General features: G+C 40.8%; 1 protein-coding gene across 5 annotated transcripts in view; it reads left to right on the forward strand.

Annotated features, from left to right (window-relative positions):
* The window catches only part of CNTNAP4 (contactin associated protein family member 4), a 293265-nt gene that overhangs the window by 91440 nt on the left and 179120 nt on the right, over positions 1-22705 (forward strand). For all 5 annotated transcript variants that reach the window (XM_037815806.1, XM_037815809.1, XM_037815808.1 and 2 more), the window contains exon 3: positions 12856-13049. In XM_037815806.1, coding sequence (XP_037671734.1) covers positions 12856-13049 — 194 coding nt within the window. The remainder of the gene's footprint in view (positions 1-12855; positions 13050-22705) is intronic.

The raw sequence follows: 22705 nt of genomic DNA on the forward strand, positions 1-22705 counted from the left end.
GGCCACGTCCTCCGCCTCGCCCTCGCCTCCGGGAAAGAGCCCCCGCCGCCGGTACCCTTTAAGCAGCCCCGAGAGCTGAGGGCTCGGCTACCGGCCGCCACTCCCCCTAGAAGCAGTAACCCCGACCGCAACTGGTGCCCCGTGTGAGGAACGTCTCCACACGACAGTTTGGCAGGTCACCCGCTCGCCCGGACGCCCCTCCAGCTTCCCATTTCCTCGCCTGCAAGGTAAGGGCCGCCTCTCCCTCGCCGCTTCCGGAGCCGTGGGAGGTTCCTTGCTCCGAAGCCGCTCCTCCCTTCCCCCACGCTCTCTTCATCCAGTAGGAGTATTCCCCCACGCTCTCTTCGTCCTCTTGTATGTGCACTTCTATGACCCCCGTTCCTCCTAACACTCTCCCTCTTCCCCTCCATTACTTTGCTGTAGTTCTTTGTATCTTTGTTTCCTCATTTGGCGCCGTGTGCCTCTTTGCAACCGCCCCCCCCTGACTGCTCTCGTTGCCAAAGGGCACTGCTTTCTGCTCTCGCCGTCTCCTTCGGCCTTGCAGCCACAGTTTATCTCATTCTCTCTGCTCGGTAAACAACTCCTCCTCCTCCTCCCCGCCAGCCGGCCGGCCCGGCTCGGGAACAACTCCCCCTCCTCTCCCCTCAGCTATGGGTAATCGTATATCTACATGTCAGGCACCTCAAGTTCGTGCTCTAGCGGGTCTCCTAGACACGCATCGCTGTAAAGTGTCTGTCCGGCAGCTGCAGATATACTGGGATCTCCTGCTGCCCTTTAACCCATGGCTCACCACTTGCCATCTTTGGGACCCTGTTACTTATGATCGCCTTATTGATCGAGTCACCAACGCCATGGAACATGAGAGCCAGCGCTTCCCTCCCGGCTTGCTCCCCACTCTAATAACCATCCGCTCCTGCCTTCAAGGCTCCCTCCCCCCTGATCGAGGCCCCGTTAAATCCAAGCGATGACATCAGCCCTAAGCTGGGCCGGAAACCGCATATGCTTTACCCCGCCCTTCCACAGGGCGGAGCTAGTCCACCATCTTATGCCTTGGGCCCCACCCTTTCACAGGGCGGAGCTGATCCACCTTCTTGTGTCTTAGCCACGCCCACCGCGCCGCCGTCTTGCGACGCTTGGGGCCTCCCACTTCCGCCTCCCCCTCCGGCGAGCTCCCCCTCGGAGCCGCTACTGGCAGCTGCCGCCGCTCCTCCCACCCTGCCGACTAACAACCCCTGGCTGCCTTCTGCACCTCAAGGCAATCCTTGGGGCAACGCTCCCCCTACCCCCACTCCCGCCCCAGGCCCTCTGCAAGCGCATCCTCCTTTCTCTCGTGCTTTTCGCTGCTTTCCTCTTAACCTTGCCCCCACCCCACAGAGGCCGCATGACTGGTATCCCATTGACTCAGATACTATCAAGCAGCTTCGCAAGGCCGTCAAGGAGGACGGGTTAGGTAGCCCATATGCTTCCCAAATACTGCAGGATCTCGCCATGAACTATTGCCTCCCCCAAGACTGGGCCTCGCTTGCCTGTTCAATTTTTAACCCCGGTCAGTTTGTTGACTGGCGTGCTCACTTCCAGGCAGAAGCAGCTAAGCAAAGTGAGCAAGATGCAGCCATTGGAGTCTATCATCCCCCCGAAGCCTATTTGGGCACTGGAGCGTTTCTAAATGCGTCTGCTTATATTAATGCACCTGCCACCTTTTGGCCTATCCTTTGGGGAATCGCCTTACGAGCATTTGCCAACTGCTCTGCCTGTCGGCCTAATAAATTCACCAAGCTCTTCCAGGAGCCGAGTAAGCCTTTCGCCACCTTTGTCTCCAGAGTCGAAGAAACCTGCGCTCAAAAGGTAAGTGATCCCCAGACCCAATATTACATGTGCCCATCCTCAAATCCTGGAAAATCGTACTGTAATTCCCCCAACGAGTACTACTGTGCATACTGGGGGTGTGAAACATTAGCCACTAATTGGAAGCCTCCTGTTCCTAATCATTACCTTACCCTAAAGTGAGCCCCTACAGGGTGCAAACTCCCTACTGTTAACTGGCTCGGCCAAGAAAGTAAGAAATCCTGCACACATCTTAATCTTACAGTGCAGCTCCCCACTGATCCCTCCTGGTTACTCGGTCAAACTTGGGGCTTCAGAATCTATGAGAAAGGAGCCGACCGAGGATCACTTATTCTAATAAAAAAGGAGGCTGTACTAAAAAAGCCCTTTAACATTGGTCCCAATAAAGTCATTAACCCCCTTTTTCCACAGCTCTCCAGCCGCACCTCAGCTCCAACCAGCCGCACCTCAGCTGCAAACAACGCATCGCCTACCCCACCACCCCAACCTTTTCTGCCCCCTTCTCGTTATTCCTCTCCCCTCCTCAGCCTCATCCAAGCCGCCTTTGCCTCAGTAAACTCCTCCAACCCCAATTTTACCTCATCCTGCTGGCTCTGCCTCTCCACCTCTTCCTCACTGTACGAGCCCGTTGCCTCCAACCTCTCCTTTTCAGAAAGCACAGAAGACAGCCCCTTAGAATGCAATTGGAATACCTCTGCCGTCCCCCTGACCTTTCATTCAGTCTCCTATACGGGAAAGTGCGTCCGCCCTCGCTCCAGTAACTCTCCCGACCTCACTGCCTGTGCCAGCTACTCATTTCCCAGCAGCTCGGCAAAATTTCTCATTCCTCATAACTCCTCCCAATGGCTCTGCTCCTCTACAGGACTTACCCCCTGTCTCAGCACGAATATCATCAGTGAATATAAAGAAACTTGCCTCCTAATTGTCCTTATCCCTAGGGTCCTGTACCACAGCGAGGAAGACTTCTTCCTCCGTCTGGAAAGAACTGCAGCTCCTGCCCTTCTACAAAAGCGAGAGCCCATCACCGCCCTCACAATTGCCTCCCTCCTAGGTCTTGCCGGCACTGGCACCGGAATCGCTGCACTAGCCAGTCAAGGCTCCGCCCTAACTCACCTCAGGGCGGCTGTTGACGAGGACATTCGTCACTTACAAAACGCTATTTACCATCTAAAAAATTCTGTCAATTCCCTCTCTGAAGTCGTGCTCCAAAACCGCCGAGGTCTTGACCTTCTCCTCCTCAAAGAAGGAGGCCTCTGCGCCGCCCTAGGAGAAGAGTGCTGTGTTTATGCCAATTCCACAGGTCTCGTCGAGGACAGCCTGAAAAGGGTCCGAGAGGGACTGGAAAAGCGTAAAAGAGATCGTGAAGCCACCAATTATTGGTCCAGTTTTTTCACTCTCATCCTCCCATACATCCTTCCTTTTCTTGGCCCCCTATTAATAATTATTCTAGCTCTCATCTTAGGACCCTGCCTCATCCGCAAAATTGTCCAGCTTGTAAGAAAACAAACAGATGCCCTTTTTTCCTCGTTCGTGCAAATCCAGTATCAACGACTCGCCACCTCTGACGCCCCCCACTCCAAGATGACAGCCAACCCTTCGCAACCTCAACGCCACCGGTCAACCCGCCGACCGCGAGGCCCTTCTCAATCACCTGAACATCGCTCTCGCCTCGAGTTCCAGCTTCTCTGAACCCCTGAACTTTAAACCCCTCACCTTCGCCCAACCCGCTGCAGCAAAGCCCTTGTCGAGCGCCCGGGCACCACACCAACACTGAGCTCCAGCCTCGCTGAGCCACCGTCAACCCCTTTTTCCCTTCCCTGACCTCCCCCTTCCCTCACCCTTAGCGGGCCTCTCCGGTAAAGCCTCTTCCTCTAATTAGAAAAGAAAGGGGAATTGCGGGTAGCTGAGCTTGTACCTCGGCTTGCCAGGCCTGGGCCAGGGGACCTGATATCACCCCCTGGGGAGGGTAGTAGGTACGGGCGTGAGTGCCCTCTGCAGCCCCCCCGAGCCTGGGGAGCGAGGTCGAGGCAGCTCCCTTTTCCTCACCCAAAATGCCACTGGCAGGGGAGGCTTGCCGGAGGAAACCGCCTTTCTCCCAACTGCCCTTTCCCCACTTCCTTATCTTACCCACATACTCCCTTGTGCCAAGGCCACTCCTGCCACCGCCAGTGCGCATGCACCGTGGCCAAAACAACCCCCGCCCGCTGCAATGGCTCCTGCGTCCTCTCAGAACCAATCCTAGCCCCTCTCCCTTCAGTATTGCCATTTTAGGCTACTTCACCTCCTTTCCAGCCCTGCCCCTCTTACCAGCCTATATAACCTGTAATCACCCCTGAATAAATCTCTTTGGCGCATACTCCTACTGGATGAAGAGTGTTTTTGTCCTTATCGCCGCCCTCCACACCTTGCACGCCTCTCGCCGAGGACCCTGGCCACGTCCTCCGCCTCGCCCTCGCCTCCGGGAAAGAGCCCCCGCCGCCGGTACCCTTTAAGCAGCCCCGAGAGCTGAGGGCTCGGCTACCGGCCGCCACTCCCCCTAGAAGCAGTAACCCCGACCGCAATTTGGGATCTTCTCTTTAAATTTGACATTCTGATTTTTCATGAAGAATCTCTAGGTGGGATAAGGGGTATCTTTCTACATTCATCCTGCTCAGAACTCAATGGACTTCTTCAGTCTGAAGATTTCGCCCCTTGCTTTCTCTTGGTTAGTATTCTCCCTCCCAATTTTCTGTTTTCATGTTCTGAAACATCTCTGTAGCCTTTACAGATTTATTTCTTGAATTTTCAATTTTTCTCCCTTTCTGGCAATATAACCCTGGGAGGTTTTCTCACTTTTTTTCCCCAGCCCCCTCTTTTTTTGTAAGTTTCCACTATGGTGTATTTTTAAAATTTCCATAAATTTTCTTGTTCTGTTTTAGAAAATAAATTAACTATCTTCTTAAGTCCCTGTTAGGATGAAAAATTATATTAGTTTTGAAGTTCTTATCTCTCTGAGTCTTTGTTTTCTCCCTGTCCCAAATCTAGAGGCATGACTGTAAGAATTTAAAAATAAATAAATAAGTAAAAAGCACCTAGAATCAAAGGGGTAGGCTCTAGGAGATCAAACCTTTGATGAGATTTGCAGAGAAGGGTGATAAGATCATATCAGTGGTAAAGTAAGAGGGGAGAGTTATAGCTTAGAGGATCTGCAGGAAAAACTGTGGTGGCCTGCGCTTGACTTCTAAACTGTACTGGTATTTCAACACTCACTCAGAGATGACAGACATCAATAATATTTATTTCCATTACCTGCAGAATTAAAATTTCCACAGTGAAATAACACTTAAAGAGGAATAAGCCACGACTTAAACAGGGTATGTGTTTCCAAGATTGAATTCACCAAAACCTAAATCCAGAGGTAAACACCCCTCATTAAATGAAAGCATGATGCTATATGAAGATGTGCAAACACTTTTGCAAATTGGGAAAATATTTAAATGATTTAAATCAATCAAATCCCTGGAATTGGTTTTGCAGTGTATAGCTCCTTGATATATTATGCCCTGATTATTCTCTAATGTCTGGCTTTTCTGTCCATGATGGGCAAATGATGTCTGTTGGGTGTAAAGGAGTGACATCAGTTTGCTGACCCAGAAGGAGAGATATTATGAGGACTTTTGGCTCATGACTGCTTATCATCTCAGTCTGGCTGGGGAAGATACAAAAAGAACGTAGAGAACAAATCATGTATTTTAAACCTCTAGGTTACTGTCAGCATGCTCTCTCTGATGTATGATGTCATTTACTGAAATGTTCTGCCTCACTGTAACAGATCTAAATGGAAATTTTTAGAAAAGTATTACAATGGACTTAGAAAGCAAAACATGGGCAAATCCTGATTATCATCCGAATTTCTGCATATCAGGTGCTACAATTCTCTTTTCCAAAACTCTGCTAATTTGGATAAAGTGAAGATTTGCTGTGGTGAAAAAATATTAAGAGCAGAATTTGGTGTTTTTGTAATTTGATTCTAGCTTTCCAAAGGAAATTGGCTGTCACAAAAGTTTGCAAATCAAATTTGCAAATCAAAATACCTGAACAGAGAAAGGACATAAATATTTACTTTTCAATCCATTGAATTATTTAATATTTTAGGAATGTTTGATCTGGCAATGCAAGAAGTGAGACTGAAAGTCTGCCAATTTGCCACAAAGGGAAATTGATTGACAACAAAGAACTGAAACCTAAGAGAATTTAGTGAGGTATTATTAATTTAGAACCTTGCTGGGGAGATGAAGTGAAAATGCATTTCTTTTTCATTGTATCAAAAATTTCAAAGCAAAACAATAAATGCACCTAGGAAATGTAGTTTACAAGTGATTAAACTATGTAACTGTGAGGCAATTGGTAGCCTCTGTGTGTGTGTGTGTGTGTGTGTGTGTGTGTGTGTGTGTGTGTGTGTATGTGTGCATCTAGGCCAGTGCAGTTCCTAACCTTCTCTTTGGGGACCCAATCAAAAATTCTAGGCTGTAAAGAGAAGTGTCTAGACTTCTACTCAGCTTGGCTCCAGTTCCAGCTTTGCTGCTAGTTTGGTGACTGCATGTCTTATTGTACCCATATGGCTACAGATTTATTTCATTCATTTATGCAGTAAATGTTTATTAAACCTCTACTCTGTGACAGGCAGTGTGCAACACAGTTGGGATCTATCAGTGAACAACATAGGTGAGGATCCCTGGCCTTATAGAGCTTATATTTCAATGGGCCAAGACAGAGGGTAAATAATAAATATAGTAAATAAGAGAATCATACACCTTCTTAAAAGGTGGCAATTTGGGTAAAAAAAAAAAAAAAAAAAAAAAAAAGAACAAGAACATAGTTCAGGATAAGACAAATGGGAGCCAGAGTGCTGGGTGGGTGAAATTTTGAATCAGGGAGGTCAGGAGATACAACCCTCTGTGAGAAGGTAAGATGTGAGGAGATAAAGCAGTTAGCTCAGTGTATCTCAAAGAACATCCCAAGGAGGAAAAACAGCTTAACAAAGCACCTGAGGTAGAATGCCTTTCCCACAAAGAACAGCAAGTAGGCCACTGTCAATGGAGAAGGATGAGCTGGAGAGAAGAGTGAGAGAGGCTGCCAGAGATGGCGTGGGTATGACTTAAGAGGAGCAGATACTCTAGAACTTTTAGGCCATATAGTAAGGATTTTGCCTTTCACTGCTTGTGAAATTGAGTGTCGTTGCAGTATTTTGAGCATAGGAGTGATATTTTAAAAGGAACAGACTTTTAAAAGCCAGTTGCATTGAGAACAGAGTCTATGTGGGCAAAAATGGAAGAGGGAGACTTGTTAGGAGGCTATTGCAAGAACCCAGGCTAGAAGAATGTGGCTTGATACAAAGGAGTAGCAGTGAGCATGGAAATCATCAGGTTCTTGTCTGTAGAGTAGCTCCAACAGCATTTTCCAGTTTGGTAGCATGGCCTGAGAGAAAAAAAGGAGCTAATCTTGACATCATGTGTTTTGTCTGAGCAACCACAGGTGGAATTGAATTGCCATAAACTGGGTGTGGGAAGGCTGTGGATAGAATAGGATTTGTGGGGAAGAATGGGAGTTCACTTTTGGAAATGTTGGAGATATCAAGCAGAGAGTTGGATATGCAAGACTGGAGTTTAGGGAAGAGATGTGGGGCAGAGATAGTAATTAGGAATTATTGGCACATATGTAAAGTTTAAATCCATGAGGCTGTGAGGTCAACAAGGAGTGAAGATAGATAGTAAAGAAACAGGAAAATGAACGTAGTCATGAAGTATTTCATCCTGAAGAAAGGACTTGAGATAAAAGGAAGAATTAGCAGTGGAGACTGAGAAGGAACAGCCAGCGAGCTGGAAGAAAATCAAGAGGATGTGCTTTTGTGGAAGCTTAGTGAACGAAATCTATCATGGTATAGAGTGTGCTCAAAATGATCAAATGTCACTATTAGGTCAATGATATGAAGACTGAAACCATTGACCACTAAATTTACCAATATGGAGTCATTTGGTGACCTTGACAAGCACAATTTCAATAGACTGAGAGGAAGTGAAAGTCTGATTGGAGTTGGTCTAAGAGAGACTAGGCTGAGAAAAATTGTACAGTATGTATGGACATCTTACTTGAAGAGTGTTAATTATAAAAAGAAGCAAAAAAAAAGTAGAGTGGAGTTAAGAGAAGCTGTTTTCTTCTTTTTCTTTTAAGATAGGAAAAACAGTAGCATGCTATACATTGATGGAAATGATTTGTTTTTAAAGAAGAAAAAATAATGAGGCAGGAGAGGAGAATTGCTGAAGCACCCTGCATAGGTTCAGTATTAGGGGCTATCTCAAGACTCATGTAGTGGGAAATCTGAGGCTATGCACTGCAGGCACAGCAGGGCTCAGTGGTAGCTGCGGCGTCAGAACTCGGTCTCCTTTCACCTCGCAGCTCTGCTTCCCTTTATATTGGCTTCACTCAGGCACGGTGATAGCTCCAAGCCTATATCGCATCCTCCCAGCATCCACAGCAGAATAGAGGGTCTCTTCTCCAGTAGTCCCAACAAAACTCTGTAATTGGCCCGTTGGCCTGGCTCAAGTCACCTGCCTATCCTTGAAGCAATCACTGTGACCAGCGAAGGCCATGCCAAGATATAGGAGTGTACATGACAGAAGACCAGCCAGACACCCAGAATCAATAGAGTCCTGCTTTCTTCCAGCAAAATGAATGAGGCTGTTAAAAATACAACTATGCTGTTAAAGGGCTTTAAATGGCCATCGTGGAGACACCACACACCATTTAAGGAAGCCAAACAAATATTGCACGATGTTCTTTCCGTTTCCTTTCATTATTGTAGTTTAATGTCAAGATCACAATGACCCAGGCAAACTCAGACTCTTGGGGGAAATCTAGATGAAATCACATTTGAAAAGAAGTAATTATCTTAGAGGGAAACTTTTTTATGGCAATTTTTATTAAGTCAATTATCTTCTCGAAATGCAAATGCCCTAATGACGGATAGAATCATCATTCAGCTAATTCAGCTATGTTCACTTGTATTTTGTGCCCTTGAACACCTGTGTCCTACACATTCAATCTTAAGAAAGATCTGTGACTCTCCCCTTCTGTGTGGTTCTCCTTTACTCGCCATGACACATTGCTTCCACTGATGGCCGCTGGGGATAGCAGGCATGTCTTTTTTAATATTGCTAATGGGTAGAGGTGATTCTTTTCTGTATTTTAAGGCTCCCCTAAGGATTTTTTTCTTCACTTTTTTCTTTCGTTTCCCTGAAATTATAAGATGTGCCTCCCTGATAAAAACTAAATATTGGTGATATCGAATATACTACAAATAAGAATCTTAAATACAATTCACTAGGTTATTCATAATTAAATGACACTGAATAAATTATTCAAATATATTCTTGGAATCAAATAACCACCTTGGGGCAGTGATAGTTGTATAATTAGTACAAAAGTAAGGAATAAAAAAGGCAATTTTAAAAAATTACATCATCACACAGATTCAGAGTTTTAAAAATAAGTAATTTCTCACCTATGCCACAATAATTTGCATAATATTGTGCAAATTCATGTAGCCTCTGGAAATCTTTTTTTTTAACTGAAAAAAAGAAAGAGAGGTTGAATCATATCTCATCTCACTGGATAATTTTAAGAATTATGTTTAATATGATACATAAAATTTCTGGTATCATGCTTAGCAAAAATAGGTACTGGGAAACTTTTGGTTTGCTTTTCTTTCCTTACTGTCCACAGCAACATATATCATAGAAGCACGTTCCTCGGGAATCTGAAGTTTAAAAATGATAGGCAATAGCTAAAAGCGATGCTGTGTTTTGTGATCATTCTGTAACCCAAACTTCCTCAAAACTCAACTTTGCCACGATCGTAACTTTTTGTTTGGCATCTATAGCAATAATAATTTGTGGCACAATTCAAAAAGTAACAGCTACCATTTTTACTTGCATGGTTGCTGAATGTGAGAGAAATCAACAGGCGCTTCTCATAGCAATGTGGTGACACTTAAGAGCCTCAGGAATGGGGAGGGTTTTTATTAATAGTGTGACTTTTCAGCCTATAGTTTTAAGAGCCAAGAGATGTTTCTGTTTCGATAGAATTATGACATTCTTTTAAACCAAGGCTCAGTGAAAAGGTCAAGGCAGGAGAAAGATAAGGATGGAATACAGAAAGGAAGTCTGTGATCTGGGAAAGAAGATGAGTTGTGAGCACAAGACCCTTGTCTATGTTTTGTGGGTTGAGCATCAGAGACGACATAATAGGCGGAGCTATGGAAAGACGGTCCTTTGTCTCAGGGGTCCTGGTCTATTTGTGACGTGGACTATCTTGCCATATTAAAAGCATCATAAGGACAAATAATGCTTGACCAGCAAATAAGGTTTAGGTAATATTTAAAATAAGTAATGAATAACATTTTATTTGTGTAGTAATCTAGACTTCATGGTTTGCTGGAATGTTGTCAAGTGCTGTGAGTTAGCCATGTCCAGAAATCTTGGTGACTTGACCGTGGCCTTACAGCTGTTGGAGTCTAACCTCAGATATAGTTGCATTTCCTGACGCTGTTGTCCCCACTAGTCGTTACAGACAGGCTGCGATTACCGATGCATTCTGCAAAAAAATGTATTTTTACATTTTCCATATTACTATTCAACATTTGCCTTAAAATGAGAACAAATATAACACTCCGTCACACACTTACACCATGTGTGTCTGTAGAGCTGTGCAGCTCTAAAAACCCTGCAGGGATTTCCAGTTTCCCTCCAGCCGACTCATCCTGCTGAAATTACTTGGTAAAGACTGTGGAGCGTCTGAATTTCCATTAGTATATCGGCGTACCTCATTAATGATATAGCTTAATTTGCATACCAGTAGTACCTTTTCGCCACAGGTGAGAGATTGAAATGTTCAAGGTCAATTAACTGCAAATGTTTCAAGTTGGTTAATGCGGCTGTAACTGTAAGCAATGCTGGGAAAGGGGAGCGGTCAGTGAGGGATTCCTCTTTCTCCTGATGGGAATTGATCCAATTTTAACTCACTAGAATCACACTGGTTCTTTTTTTCTCACTGCGCCTCTCTTACATGTTCACTTTTTAAATACTAGTATATAAAGGAGTATCAAAAATGCCAGAGAAATATTATGAAATTCAAGATTGAAAAATAGATCCTCACTACTGACTTTAGACCATTAAAATTAACTAGAAAGAGCAAGAAGCAAAATAATTAGAATTGTGTCAGAGGTATAAGCAGATATTGATAAAATTCCAAATGTGGAACTTCTGGATTAAGATGATGGCTGGATGGAGTCTCCTCATTCACCCTTTCCTTCTTTACTTTGCAATAAATGATAGATACAGAGAGATCAGCAGTTGCAGCAGCAAGAGAACTGAGGATGCTTCTTAACATCAGACCCAGAAAAACTTTCTACTTCCAAACTTTTGACAGGCCCTTGCAGAAGAGCAAGACTGTACAGGACGGTGGAGGGAAAAATTCACCCATTGACCACTTCAAAGCCATGGTCCTTTGCTAACCAGAAGGTTTTGGGAATCGTTTGTTCCAGGTACTGTGCTCAAGACGCCACTTAACAGAGCACAGCTGTCAAGAATAATATTTGAATGAAAGCATAAGTACTGTGTATAAATGGATGGTAATCTCTATCTAAAATTTCAGAACTTATTATCAGAGCCTCATAGTGGGTGCAAAACAATAAGGTAAAGAAAAATGTGCTATATTCTTGTTTGAGGTGTCATTTAATAGCTACTGATTTTAAATAGCTGTCGAATACTAAAGAAATATGGATTAAAAAATGTCATTGAACCTTATTTCATGACTTTTACAATGGTTATTTATTACTTATGTAAGCAGCAAAGTCAACATTACTTAGAATAAATAAATTCCCAAAATAAAGCATTTTTATATTAAACTGGAAGGAAGACATATCCTAACAAGACATACAGCCTTCACATCTGTAATATTCAGTTGTGTGTTGAATAAAACCAAACATGATAAATTCTGGTCTATCTATCCATCCTTTCTTGAAAGCTCAACAGACTCCTATTTTTCTCCTGAGCACTCAAGCACGGCTTGCTTTGTGATGGTACCCCTTGCCCATCCATCTCCCATCCTCACACCCTCACCTCCAGATGGGAGAAAAATGGTGATGTGCTGGTAAAGTGGCTGGTGGGGGGTAGGTAGGGTTGATTTGTAGAGTTTGCCAATTTCCTTGGTGTTAATACACTCACTGTGGCCAATTGCAAAAATGGCTGTGTTTAACAACCAGCTTGCAAAATTCCTGAGAATTTAATAGTTGGCTCTCACATGTGTTAGAAGCTGGATACACCCCACAATTCTATAGAACTCTCCCTCTTTTTATTGTCCCCTGCACACGCTGTACCCAGTAGCATTTTTAAATTGTGTTTCAAACATGCTTCTCAAAGTCTATTCCCCCTATATGACTGTATACACCTCCGGGGCAGGGATTATTCTTTGACCATGCTTAATGACCCAGTGCTTATTGCTGTACTTCCTTCTCTAAAGAGTCTAAACATGAGACAACAAAGGTAGTTTTCTAGTTCCACCATAACGTGAAGGTATTATCTTAAATCCAGCACTGTGCAAAGAGATTGAGGGCCAAAGCATTACCCAGTCACTCATGTGGGCAGCAAATATGCTAGTTCCAAGTGTCGACATGAATGTTCATCTATCAGATTAAACACTTTAAATACTCTTTGGGAACCTTAGTTCTCCCAAGTGTCAGGAGGTTATAAAACCTAGTAATGAAAATAATTAATGTAGGCTCCATCCATTTTTAGTAAATTCTTAGTTTTCAATATTTGTTCTATAATTATGAGAAGTTTTATATTTGGAAATTTGACCTTCTTAAGTTCCATAGAGGAATACAGTTTTACTGGCATTTCTACTCAACAAACATAGATTTTAATGAATTCTTCTTCATTTTGACTAATTTGCTTGTGTCTGTTTTCACAAAAGGAGCTGGTGGCTGGTCTCCGCTTGTGTCAAACAAATACCAGTGGTTGCAGATTGATCTTGGAGAGAGAATGGAGATCACCGCCGTGGCCACCCAAGGGGGATATGGGAGCTCAGACTGGGTGATCAGCTACCTTCTGATGTTCAGTGACAGTGGCAGGAACTGGAAACAATACCGACAAGAGGACAGCATCTGGGTATGTTTCTCTAACAAAAGACCAAGTCCCTCAGGGTATGATGTATAGCCATGGCTGCACGTTATTTACAAATCTCTTAAATGAAGTAAGGAAACAGAATCTTCAGGATTACCTTGAAAACATTTTCCAAGAGAAAATACAGTAAATCTTCATTTGCCAGTATACTGCACAGTGTAATTTATGAAAATACTAAAAGTAAATTTATTTCACAGAGTCTTAAGAAATTGAAAAAAAAATCCTATTAATCCATTAAATAACGTGGAAGTCTAAGAAATAAACAAGACTTCTAAAATGAATTTTAAGCGTTGTTCAATGACATGATAGTTTTGCATTGTCTGTTGCTCTTATTTCCTCTGATTACTCTTCGATTTCTGAAAGTCTCTCTTTCAATATCGTACTATACTTTATAATATTGTACTGCATATATAGCATTTAGAGGTTTGTAAATATAATATTTGGAATATATATACACACACACAACTTTTTCTCCTCTCCGTAAAGTGTGTAAAATGCTGTATGTTGTGGACAGGGGTACAACCCTTGTAAAAGAGGGAATTGAAAGGAGGCAGGTGGTAACAAAATGTGTGATTTTGTAGTTGATTGATTGCATATAAACACCTGATGGAAAAAGGATGCTGAATAGGTTGAGAAGAAAGGATTTCCATGTTAGTGTAGAAAGGTCTTGGTTTGGATTTTATGTGGTCCAGGAAAAACATACTGGAATCAAGGATCTATTTTTTTTTCTCTCTTTCTGAGCTGCTGTAACCAGAGGAAATAAGTAACTTAATGAAGCATTGTTCTTAGAACACGGATAATTTAGAAGCCTGTTTTACCACATAATGATCATTTTCTTTGACCAGTCAATTGCCTCTTTTTCTGAAAATTCCTAGAACACAGTTATATATTATGAACTCATTGAAGAAATGGACTATGATTTACCCACCTTTTTATCTCCAAAGCACTTGGTGGGCATTCAGTGCATGTTTATTGATATAAATTGAATTGTAGAAGAAGTAGTTGTGTTCTTCCTCTAGAGAGAACAACAGGGAGGCTGGAAAAGTTGCCTAAAAGCATTTTTGATAAAAGCTGCCTTAAAATCCAAAGTGAGTTTGAGCTGTATCTAAGAGTGAGAAAAACTGAATGTTATGGTTGAGCTAACTCCATGAAAACCATTCAAACTAGGTTTAAAATGAACAGTAATTATGAACCAATAATAGAAAAAGCTTAATAATGTATTTATTTTAACTAGGTGTTTGAATTATCTTTTATGTTTTTCTAAATTAGGCATTGGATTTTAACCTAGATAAGTAGTGGCTAATGCATACTAATACTTAAGTGTGCTAATTAAAATTTATGTATTTGACCTTTTTTTTTTTTTTTTTAGTGACAGAGCAACAATGAAAATTCTTATTTTTCTGATAAGCAGCCTTGGAAAAAAATCAAACCTAGGAACTGCCATTTACCTCCTTGCTTACTCCTTTTAAATGTGAGGTGCTCAGAATGAAATGGTGGCCTGAATAATATCCTTACTAATCCAAAACAATAAAAATAAGGACAAATAGCATCTGCCACAGTCCTGTCAAGGTGATATTGTTTTTCAGACTCTGGTAGTTATTGTTTTACTCAGTCTTTTCCTTTTGGGATGTGAACTCCCAATAAATAGAGACTGTATCTTCCAACCTTTATCTTCGCTTCATCAAATCTTGAGAGTGCTTGGTATGTAGCAGCCAGACGTTAAATATTTATTGAATGAATGAATGAATGAATGACATGCAGTTTCTTGTAGGATACTTTTCTGATCACACTAACTAAAACAGACTCTTCCTAACTCCATCAGCTTTTCCCATTAGTGCATTTATGTCATACTAGTTTAATAAGCCTACTGCTAGGATGCTGTATTTCTCTCTCCCTTATACATTTTGAACTTATTATGGGAGAGGTTTTATCTTTCTCATCTTCACTTTTCTACCATCCAACATCCTGTGTGGCACTTGAATTTTGTTAAGTGAATTAGTGAAAGAATGGATAGATGGGTGAATATATTTGAACACATGGACTTCCTATGCTGTACTTCTGTACAAAATTCTGGAATGTACGGAAAGAATTCATGTTGATACCATTGAGGAGGTTAAGGCACACCAGAACAAACCAGAGAATGACTGATAGGAGCATGCAAAGATGAGGTTCCGACTCCTAGAGATTTGAAAATCAACAGAGTGTAGAGATCACTGTGAACTGAATTTGTCAAGGAAGCAGGGCTTACATGAGTCTTGAAGAAAGCACTATGACTTAGATTTTGGAAGAATTAAAAAAGCTATTCCAGAAAGCTGGAAAAGTGTGAACAAAAGCATGGACATTAGAGATATCCAGAGATACTATTGCTTCTATAGTGCCCAGTGAGACCACTGATCATATTAGACTGCCAAGTTTGGGAAAGACTGGAGGATATTGTTGGATATGGTAAAGAAAGTGATAGATAACTTTGAATATCAAGATCAAAATTTCGACTTTGTGCATCAGGTACCATGATCAAGCCTAAGCTACAGAATAAGGTAGGTTATGCTATAGATAAAAACAAGATCCAAATATATATATATTTTCATGGTACCTGTTCATTACACATTGGCTTCAATGGTCTGTTCTACCCCATAGTCAATCAGAGTCCCAATCTGCGGGAAACTCCATCTCTGGGAATCTGCAATTTCCAGGACAGGGAAACATGTCTCTTGGTTTTTCCACCTGGAAATAACACACATCAGTTTGATTCACATTTCTTTAGCCATAGAAGACTTCCTATTTATTTCTTTGCCATACTTCAAAAATATTTTTTCCCTAGCTTGTATTTATTTCTTTTTTTTCTTTTTTGTTTTTCTTTTGCCCAGTTTTTCTAGCTCTGATAGGTTATATACATATCATACCAAACCAACCAATTTCCTTCAAGAGCTTCACAATCTATTCCAGGTTATACAAATAAATCTATGAAAGAAAGTTTAAAAATAATCTTTAAGAAGAAAGACAATATAGTTTTATTTATTACCTATAAAGTTATGCACATATTTAATAGAAACATAAACTTGAAAGGTATACAATATTTTAAACGCTTACACATTAAAATATTTCTTCAGAATAAAATTTATATCCCAATGTCCATAAAATGTAAACTATACAAAATACTCTACTGGATAGCATATAAATACTTTATGAAAATTGAGAAAATGCAAGCCACTAAATTTATCCCTCTCAATTGAAGACAAAATAAAAACCCTCAACTTCTATGTTCAAGACTCTTTTCTGCCAGTTTATTGTAAGTGATTGCAAATGTAAATGTAAGATGCAATTTATACTCATTCAAGAACAATTGCTGAAACAGCATGAAACAAACATCTTAGAGATTATTTTAAGTAGATCAACAAGAGCAGGAACTTTACAGCCAAATTATCCAAATTATCTCCTATACATGCCCAAGATTATTTTACACTGCAGACTCCGAGGGCAAGGAATGGGATGTTGCCAATCTTATGAATTCTTTAAATAAATATGATTGTTAAACACAAGCATAGTTTACTTTTTGTTTTTTTTTTTATGGAATTTTAAAAACAAAAACCCTTAGCATGTTTCTAAAGTTGGTATATCGTTGTTTTGTTGTATAATCTGAAGTGTCTAATGTCATGTTTTTGGGTTTGGCTGGTGTATAACACAGCCCTCTGTAACACGGCATAGTCAGTTATGGAGAAACATCACCTGTCACAAGAAAACTCAGGCTATTATCACTGTGAATGATTGAGATGTCAACTCTATAAGCCACATGGGGCAAGCATGCTGCCTGCAAAGATAGTGGGAAAGATTTGAACGTGCATTTGTTCAAGTCAAATAAATAAGTGCCTGGGGGGCTTTAAAAGGAAAGCCGGGGAGGCACAACTACAAGTGGGAGGAATGCTGTGAGCTGGGTGGTATGTGATGGAGCAGGGTGGACTCCCCTCCTTACAAGAAGCAGCTTTCTTATGTTGAGTCCATAATGTAGTGACCTAAGCTTACAAAAAGCATTTGTGCTTAGTACGACAATACTAATCCCACGCATGTCAGCGTGTCACATTGTCAACATGAGAGCATTGCAATTCTTGCCTCAGTACTTGTATAGATGTCTAGACAGTACCTTAAGCTCCTTCTGTCTTTCAGTACTGCACCTACTGTAATTTCAAGAAGACATTTAAAAAATTTTTTTATTGGAGAAGTTGTAGGTTTACAGAAAAATCATGCAGAAAATAGAGTTCCCATATAATGCTATACACACAATTTTCTCTATTATTAACCCTTTGCATTAGTGTGGTTTCTTTGTTACAATTGATGAAAGAATATTATTATAATTACATTTAACTTCAGTCCATAGTTTACATTAGGGTTCACTGGTTGTGTTGTACAGTCCTATGGTTTTTTAAAAAAACTTTATTTTAGTGCTATACATACAACCTAACATTGCCCCATTTATCCACAAATATATAATTCAGTGGTGTTAATTACATCCACAGTGTTATGCTACCCTCACCACCAAGCGTGATCCAAGCTTTTCCATCACCCCAAGGAGAAATTCTGTACCAGTTAAGGATTAATTCCCCATTTTCTATACCACCACCACCCCAGCCCCAGGTCTCCTGAATTCTAATTTCTGATTCTATGAATTTGCTTATTCTAATTATTTCATATCAATGAGATCATACAATACTTGTTCTTTTGTGTCTGGCTTATTTTACTCAACGTGGATCTTCAGGTTTCATCCGTGTTGTCACATGTATCAGAACTTCATTCCTTTTTACAGCTGAATAATAGTACATTGTATGCATATATCACATTTAGTCCATTTATTGGTTGACGGACACTTGGGTTGTTTCCATCTTTTGGCAATTGTGAATAATGCTGCTATGAATATCAGTGTGAAAATATCTGTTCGAGTCCCTGCTTTCAATTCTTTTGGGTATATATCTAGAAGTGGATTACCAGGTCATATGGTAATTCTATATGTAATTAACTTTCTGAGGAACTGACAAGTGGATTTCCATAGCGGATGCATCATTTTACATTTCCATCAAGAATGGGAACGAGCGTTCTTATTTTTCCACATCCTCTCCAACACTTGATTTTTTTTTTTTTTTAATAGCAACCAATCTTAGTGGGTATGAAATGGTACCTCACTGAGGTTTTGATTTGCCCTTCCCTAATGGTCGGTGATATTGAGCATCTTTTCATGTGCTTTTTGTCCATTCGTATATCTCTGGAGAAATGTCTGTTCAAGTCTTTTGCCCATTTGTTAATTGGATTGTTTGCCTTCTGTTGTCGAGTTGTAGGATTTCTTTATAAATTCTGGATGTTAAACTCTTATCCAATACGTGGTTTCTAAGTATTCACTCCCATTCAGTAGGTTGTCTTTATGCTTTCGTGATGAAGTCCTTGGATGCACATAAGTTTTTAAATTTGATGAAGTCCATTTTAAACAAAAACAGACAGACCCATGTGAAATTTGCAAATTGGCTCTGCATTGGCTGGAACTCTCCTTCACAATTTAGTCTTCTTATAAAAGATTAGTGCCTGAGATGAACGTGAAGAGCAGGGTCTTCTTTGTCTTTTCTGAGCTTGTGTATTGTCCTGGGATTGTGATTGCAGTGGCCTTAGGAATTTCCCCATTTACAGTACTCCAAATCCCTCTCCTCCCCTTATGAACTAGACACCCCTCCTCGCTCTATTGTGTGTATTAAAACTGATAATCTTTTGCGCCAGGTGCCAGGTTGCTTTGACTTAATTGTTTCTTTCCCTGCTCTATCTGTCTCCAAGCTGCTTCTGCCTGTAGGGCAAGTTCTAGGAGAGTGAGGTAGAGAAGAGTTTCTGGTTCAGTCTTCCAGGCTACCACCAAATAGTTTGGCACCAATTTACAGACACACACACCCCAGGATGTACACTGGGATTACTCTGTCCCCACTGGAACAGGACCGGGGTCCCACAGTGAGAATGCAGGCTAGCTCCATACCACGCCAGTGAGGGGGTGGGCGAGGCGCAGCAAGGGTGCCGAGAGCTTCTCCTACAATTTTTAAAGCTGCATTTTCTTGATTCTGCACTTGCCCAATTACTGCAACTCTTTAACTCTTTTCTAGAGTTTTGAGGAAGATGCTTTGCCAGTTTTTGCTAATTGCTCAAAGATTCTGTAGGTAGGGGAGCTGCACCCTGGAGGGTCTTATACAGCCATCTTGGTTGACCAGAAGTCTCCCAAGAAGATGTTTTAATAGAAATTCTATGTTTTTAGTCTGTATCTTCAGGGAGTTTCCTCTTTCTCTTTCTATTCAACTATGAATAACCTTTTGAAAATAACTAACCTAGTTGTGTATGGAATTCCTAAATGGTGCCTGCATTTGGGTTTTTAATGTGGCTTCACTCATGAATCAAAACAGTTTGCCAGGCACCCTCTCTATTCGAGTGGTGTGGTTGTTTTATCCCTCTTCATCTGTGCCCGTTGTACACACATGTCAGTGCTTTTTCCAAACTTCTAAGGCACACACATATATTGGGACTTCATATCAATATGTAACATACAAGAAAATATGAGCTGTCGATATAACTATATAGAGATATAATGATGATGTTGCTTCATATTCTTCAAATTGATCTATCTCTAAGCAAGCAAATCACAATTGTTTGATGAGGATAAGATTGGAGCTAGCAGGGGGTTTGATTTGGAACCCTCTCTGGAGTGCATGCCCACATTCAAGATCATTCCCAAATCACCAGCTGGAGAATATCATGTTTTAAAAACACTTTACATCTTGTGTCTCACATTAGACAATAAAACAGTTCAATGACAACAACCTCGCCCTCTTTACTCTATTCCCTCTTGCCATTGATGTGATGTGATATCTTTTTTCATTCCCCAGTCCTAGGTGACCGTAGTTCAATATTTTCTAAAATTATGAGAAGTTTTACATTTTGGAAATTTGACTTTCTTAAGTTCCATAGTGGAATTACTCTTGAAAGTAATTCCGTCATTTTTAAGTGTTTCCTCATTGCTCCTTATGACCTAGGCAAACTAATGCCTTAGACTCTCGTTCCTAATATTTTATCTTTAATTTTCAAACTTATCCATCATATTTATATTAGAAAAGAGGATAGAAAATTATGTAATATATGAAAGTAGAAAGGAGGGGGTAAGATTTGGAGCTGATCCAATTGTATCTGTTGAAAATCCAAGAGAATCAAATGATTAATTCTTTTTTAAAATGGCAATTTGGGAATTTCTCACAATAAAATTAACTTTTAAAATCAATAATTTATCCTCCTATATATAAATAAATAGGTGGATAATAAAAAGGGAATATGCCCTATTTATAATAGAACTAAAAAAGAAGAAATATTAGGGAAAACAACTTGAAAGAAAATGTACAAGTTTGGAAAACAAGTATTTAGAATATCACCAAAGGACATAAAAGAAGACTTGATCAAATACAAAGATGTCTATTCTTGAGTAGAAGACAATATTGGAAAGTTGCTCACTCTGCTTAAATAACCCATAAAATGAGATCATTCTGAACTTCACATAGAAAAATTATAGGTGAAAACACAGCCATGATAATTAGCAAGAATAGCAGGAAGGAGAAGCTACATGGAGGAAAATATTAAAAATCTGTATCAATTAAAATATGTTGATACTGGCACATTAAAACAGTATTATCTATTACTAGAATAAAAATTTTTAAAAAATCCATGGCCCTGCACAACACAAGCAGTGAACCCTAAGTTAATGCATGGACTATAATTAATAGTACAATTACAAAGTTGTAACAAATGAACCATACCAATGCAAGGTGTTAATAATAGGGGGGTATATGGGAACCCTGTATTTATGCATGATTTTACTGTAAACCCACAATTTCTATAATAATAATAAAACAAAAGCAAAAGAATAAAAATAACAACAACAAAACATAAAGGAGAAACAAAATAGAACACCCATTAATAAGCCCAAGTACACGCAGAAATTTGCATAAAATAGATGTGGCATTGCAAATATGTGAGGAAATGTGAATTAGTCAATGAATGGAGCTTGATAGGGTGTAGACTTTTAGACAAGGAAATAAAGCTGCAATCTTGCCCCACTTCTTACATCAAAATAGATTCCAGATGAATTAAATATTCAAAAACAATACAGACACAGAAACAAAGTATTAAAAGAAAACACAAGGCGATGTACAGATAAACATAGAACATTGGAAGGGGTATTTCTTTCTAAGCAAGAAACTAAACCCAGATGCCATAGTGGAAAATATTTCCAAATTAGATAATATTTAGAAAACCCACATTTAAAAAATAGAATAAACAACATTAAATGAAAGAATATAAATATAAATGTAATTTTAGTTGATATGGTTGCAGTGCCCATTCTGACTGACAAGCAGCAGTGGTCTTGAGTTAAGATTGAAAATCAACTGGCTTATGGTAGAGTAGGCTTTGCTAGCTGAAGTATCCTTAGATTTAAGAAAGATACGTAACAGGCAGTAGCATAGAGCACACAGGGATGGCAGAGATGATGTTCAGCTCTGCTGAAGAGCTTCTAAATGGCCCCATCAACTTCAACGGGTTATGAATGGTCACAAGAGACAAATCTGAGTAGGTAGGACCAACACAGATCATGAAAGCCATCAGCTCCAGGGACTCTCCAGCTTTTATACCTTTCTAGAGATAAAACCCCCCAGGGACACTTGCCTAGCTCCATTCTTCAGTGTAGCTATATCTTGTCAATCCCAGGTTCCTCAACAATAATGAGTTACCTCTGTGATTCTCAAATTTGACTGCCCATTTGAATCCTGATACCGAATTTTGCCGGTTTGGATATGTTATGTCCTCCAGACAAGCCATATTCTTTAATGCAATCTTGTGGGGCAGACTGATTAGTCTGTTGATTAGGGTGGAACCTCTGATTAAATTATTTCTGTGGAGGTGTGTACTCCCCCACTCAGGGTGGGTCTTGATTGGTTCACTGGATTACTTAAGGAAACTCAAGAGCCAGCATAGATGCTTGCCGATGCTTGGAGATGCTGGGAGAGGCAGACAGAAGGATGTTTGGAGATGCTAAGTTAAGAGATGAAGCCCCGAGTTTGCCCTGGATAAGCTAAGAGAGGACTTCCGGGCTCTAAGTGACGTTCTGGGAGAAAAAAGCAAGGACGCAGAGGAAAGAAAACAGAGGAGCTAACACAGATGCCAGAGACATTTTGGAAAAGCCATTTTGAAACAACTCAGGAGCAAAGGACCAGCAGATGCCAGCCACGTGCCTTCCAAGCTGACAGAGGTGTTCCAGACACCATTGGCCATTCTTCAGTGAAGGTATCCACTTGTTGATGCCTTAGTTTTGACAGGTAGAACTGTAAGTTTGTAACCAATTAAACCCCCTTTATAAAAGCCAATCCATTTCTGGCATTTTGCATTAACAGCAGCATTAGCAAACCAGAACACCAACTAATTTTCTAGGGGTGTCAGCCCAGGCATTGGAATGTTTAAAGATCTCCAGGTGATTCCAATTTGCTACGAAGTGTGAGAACCACTGGGTTACTCAATAAACTTGACAACCATGTACAGATGGTTAGTTCAGTACAAAACAGACTCAGCAGGATGCTCATTTGTCT

The sequence above is a fragment of the Choloepus didactylus genome, chromosome 22 (genome assembly GCF_015220235.1).
Source record: "Choloepus didactylus isolate mChoDid1 chromosome 22, mChoDid1.pri, whole genome shotgun sequence".
Lineage (NCBI taxonomy): Eukaryota > Metazoa > Chordata > Mammalia > Pilosa > Megalonychidae > Choloepus > Choloepus didactylus.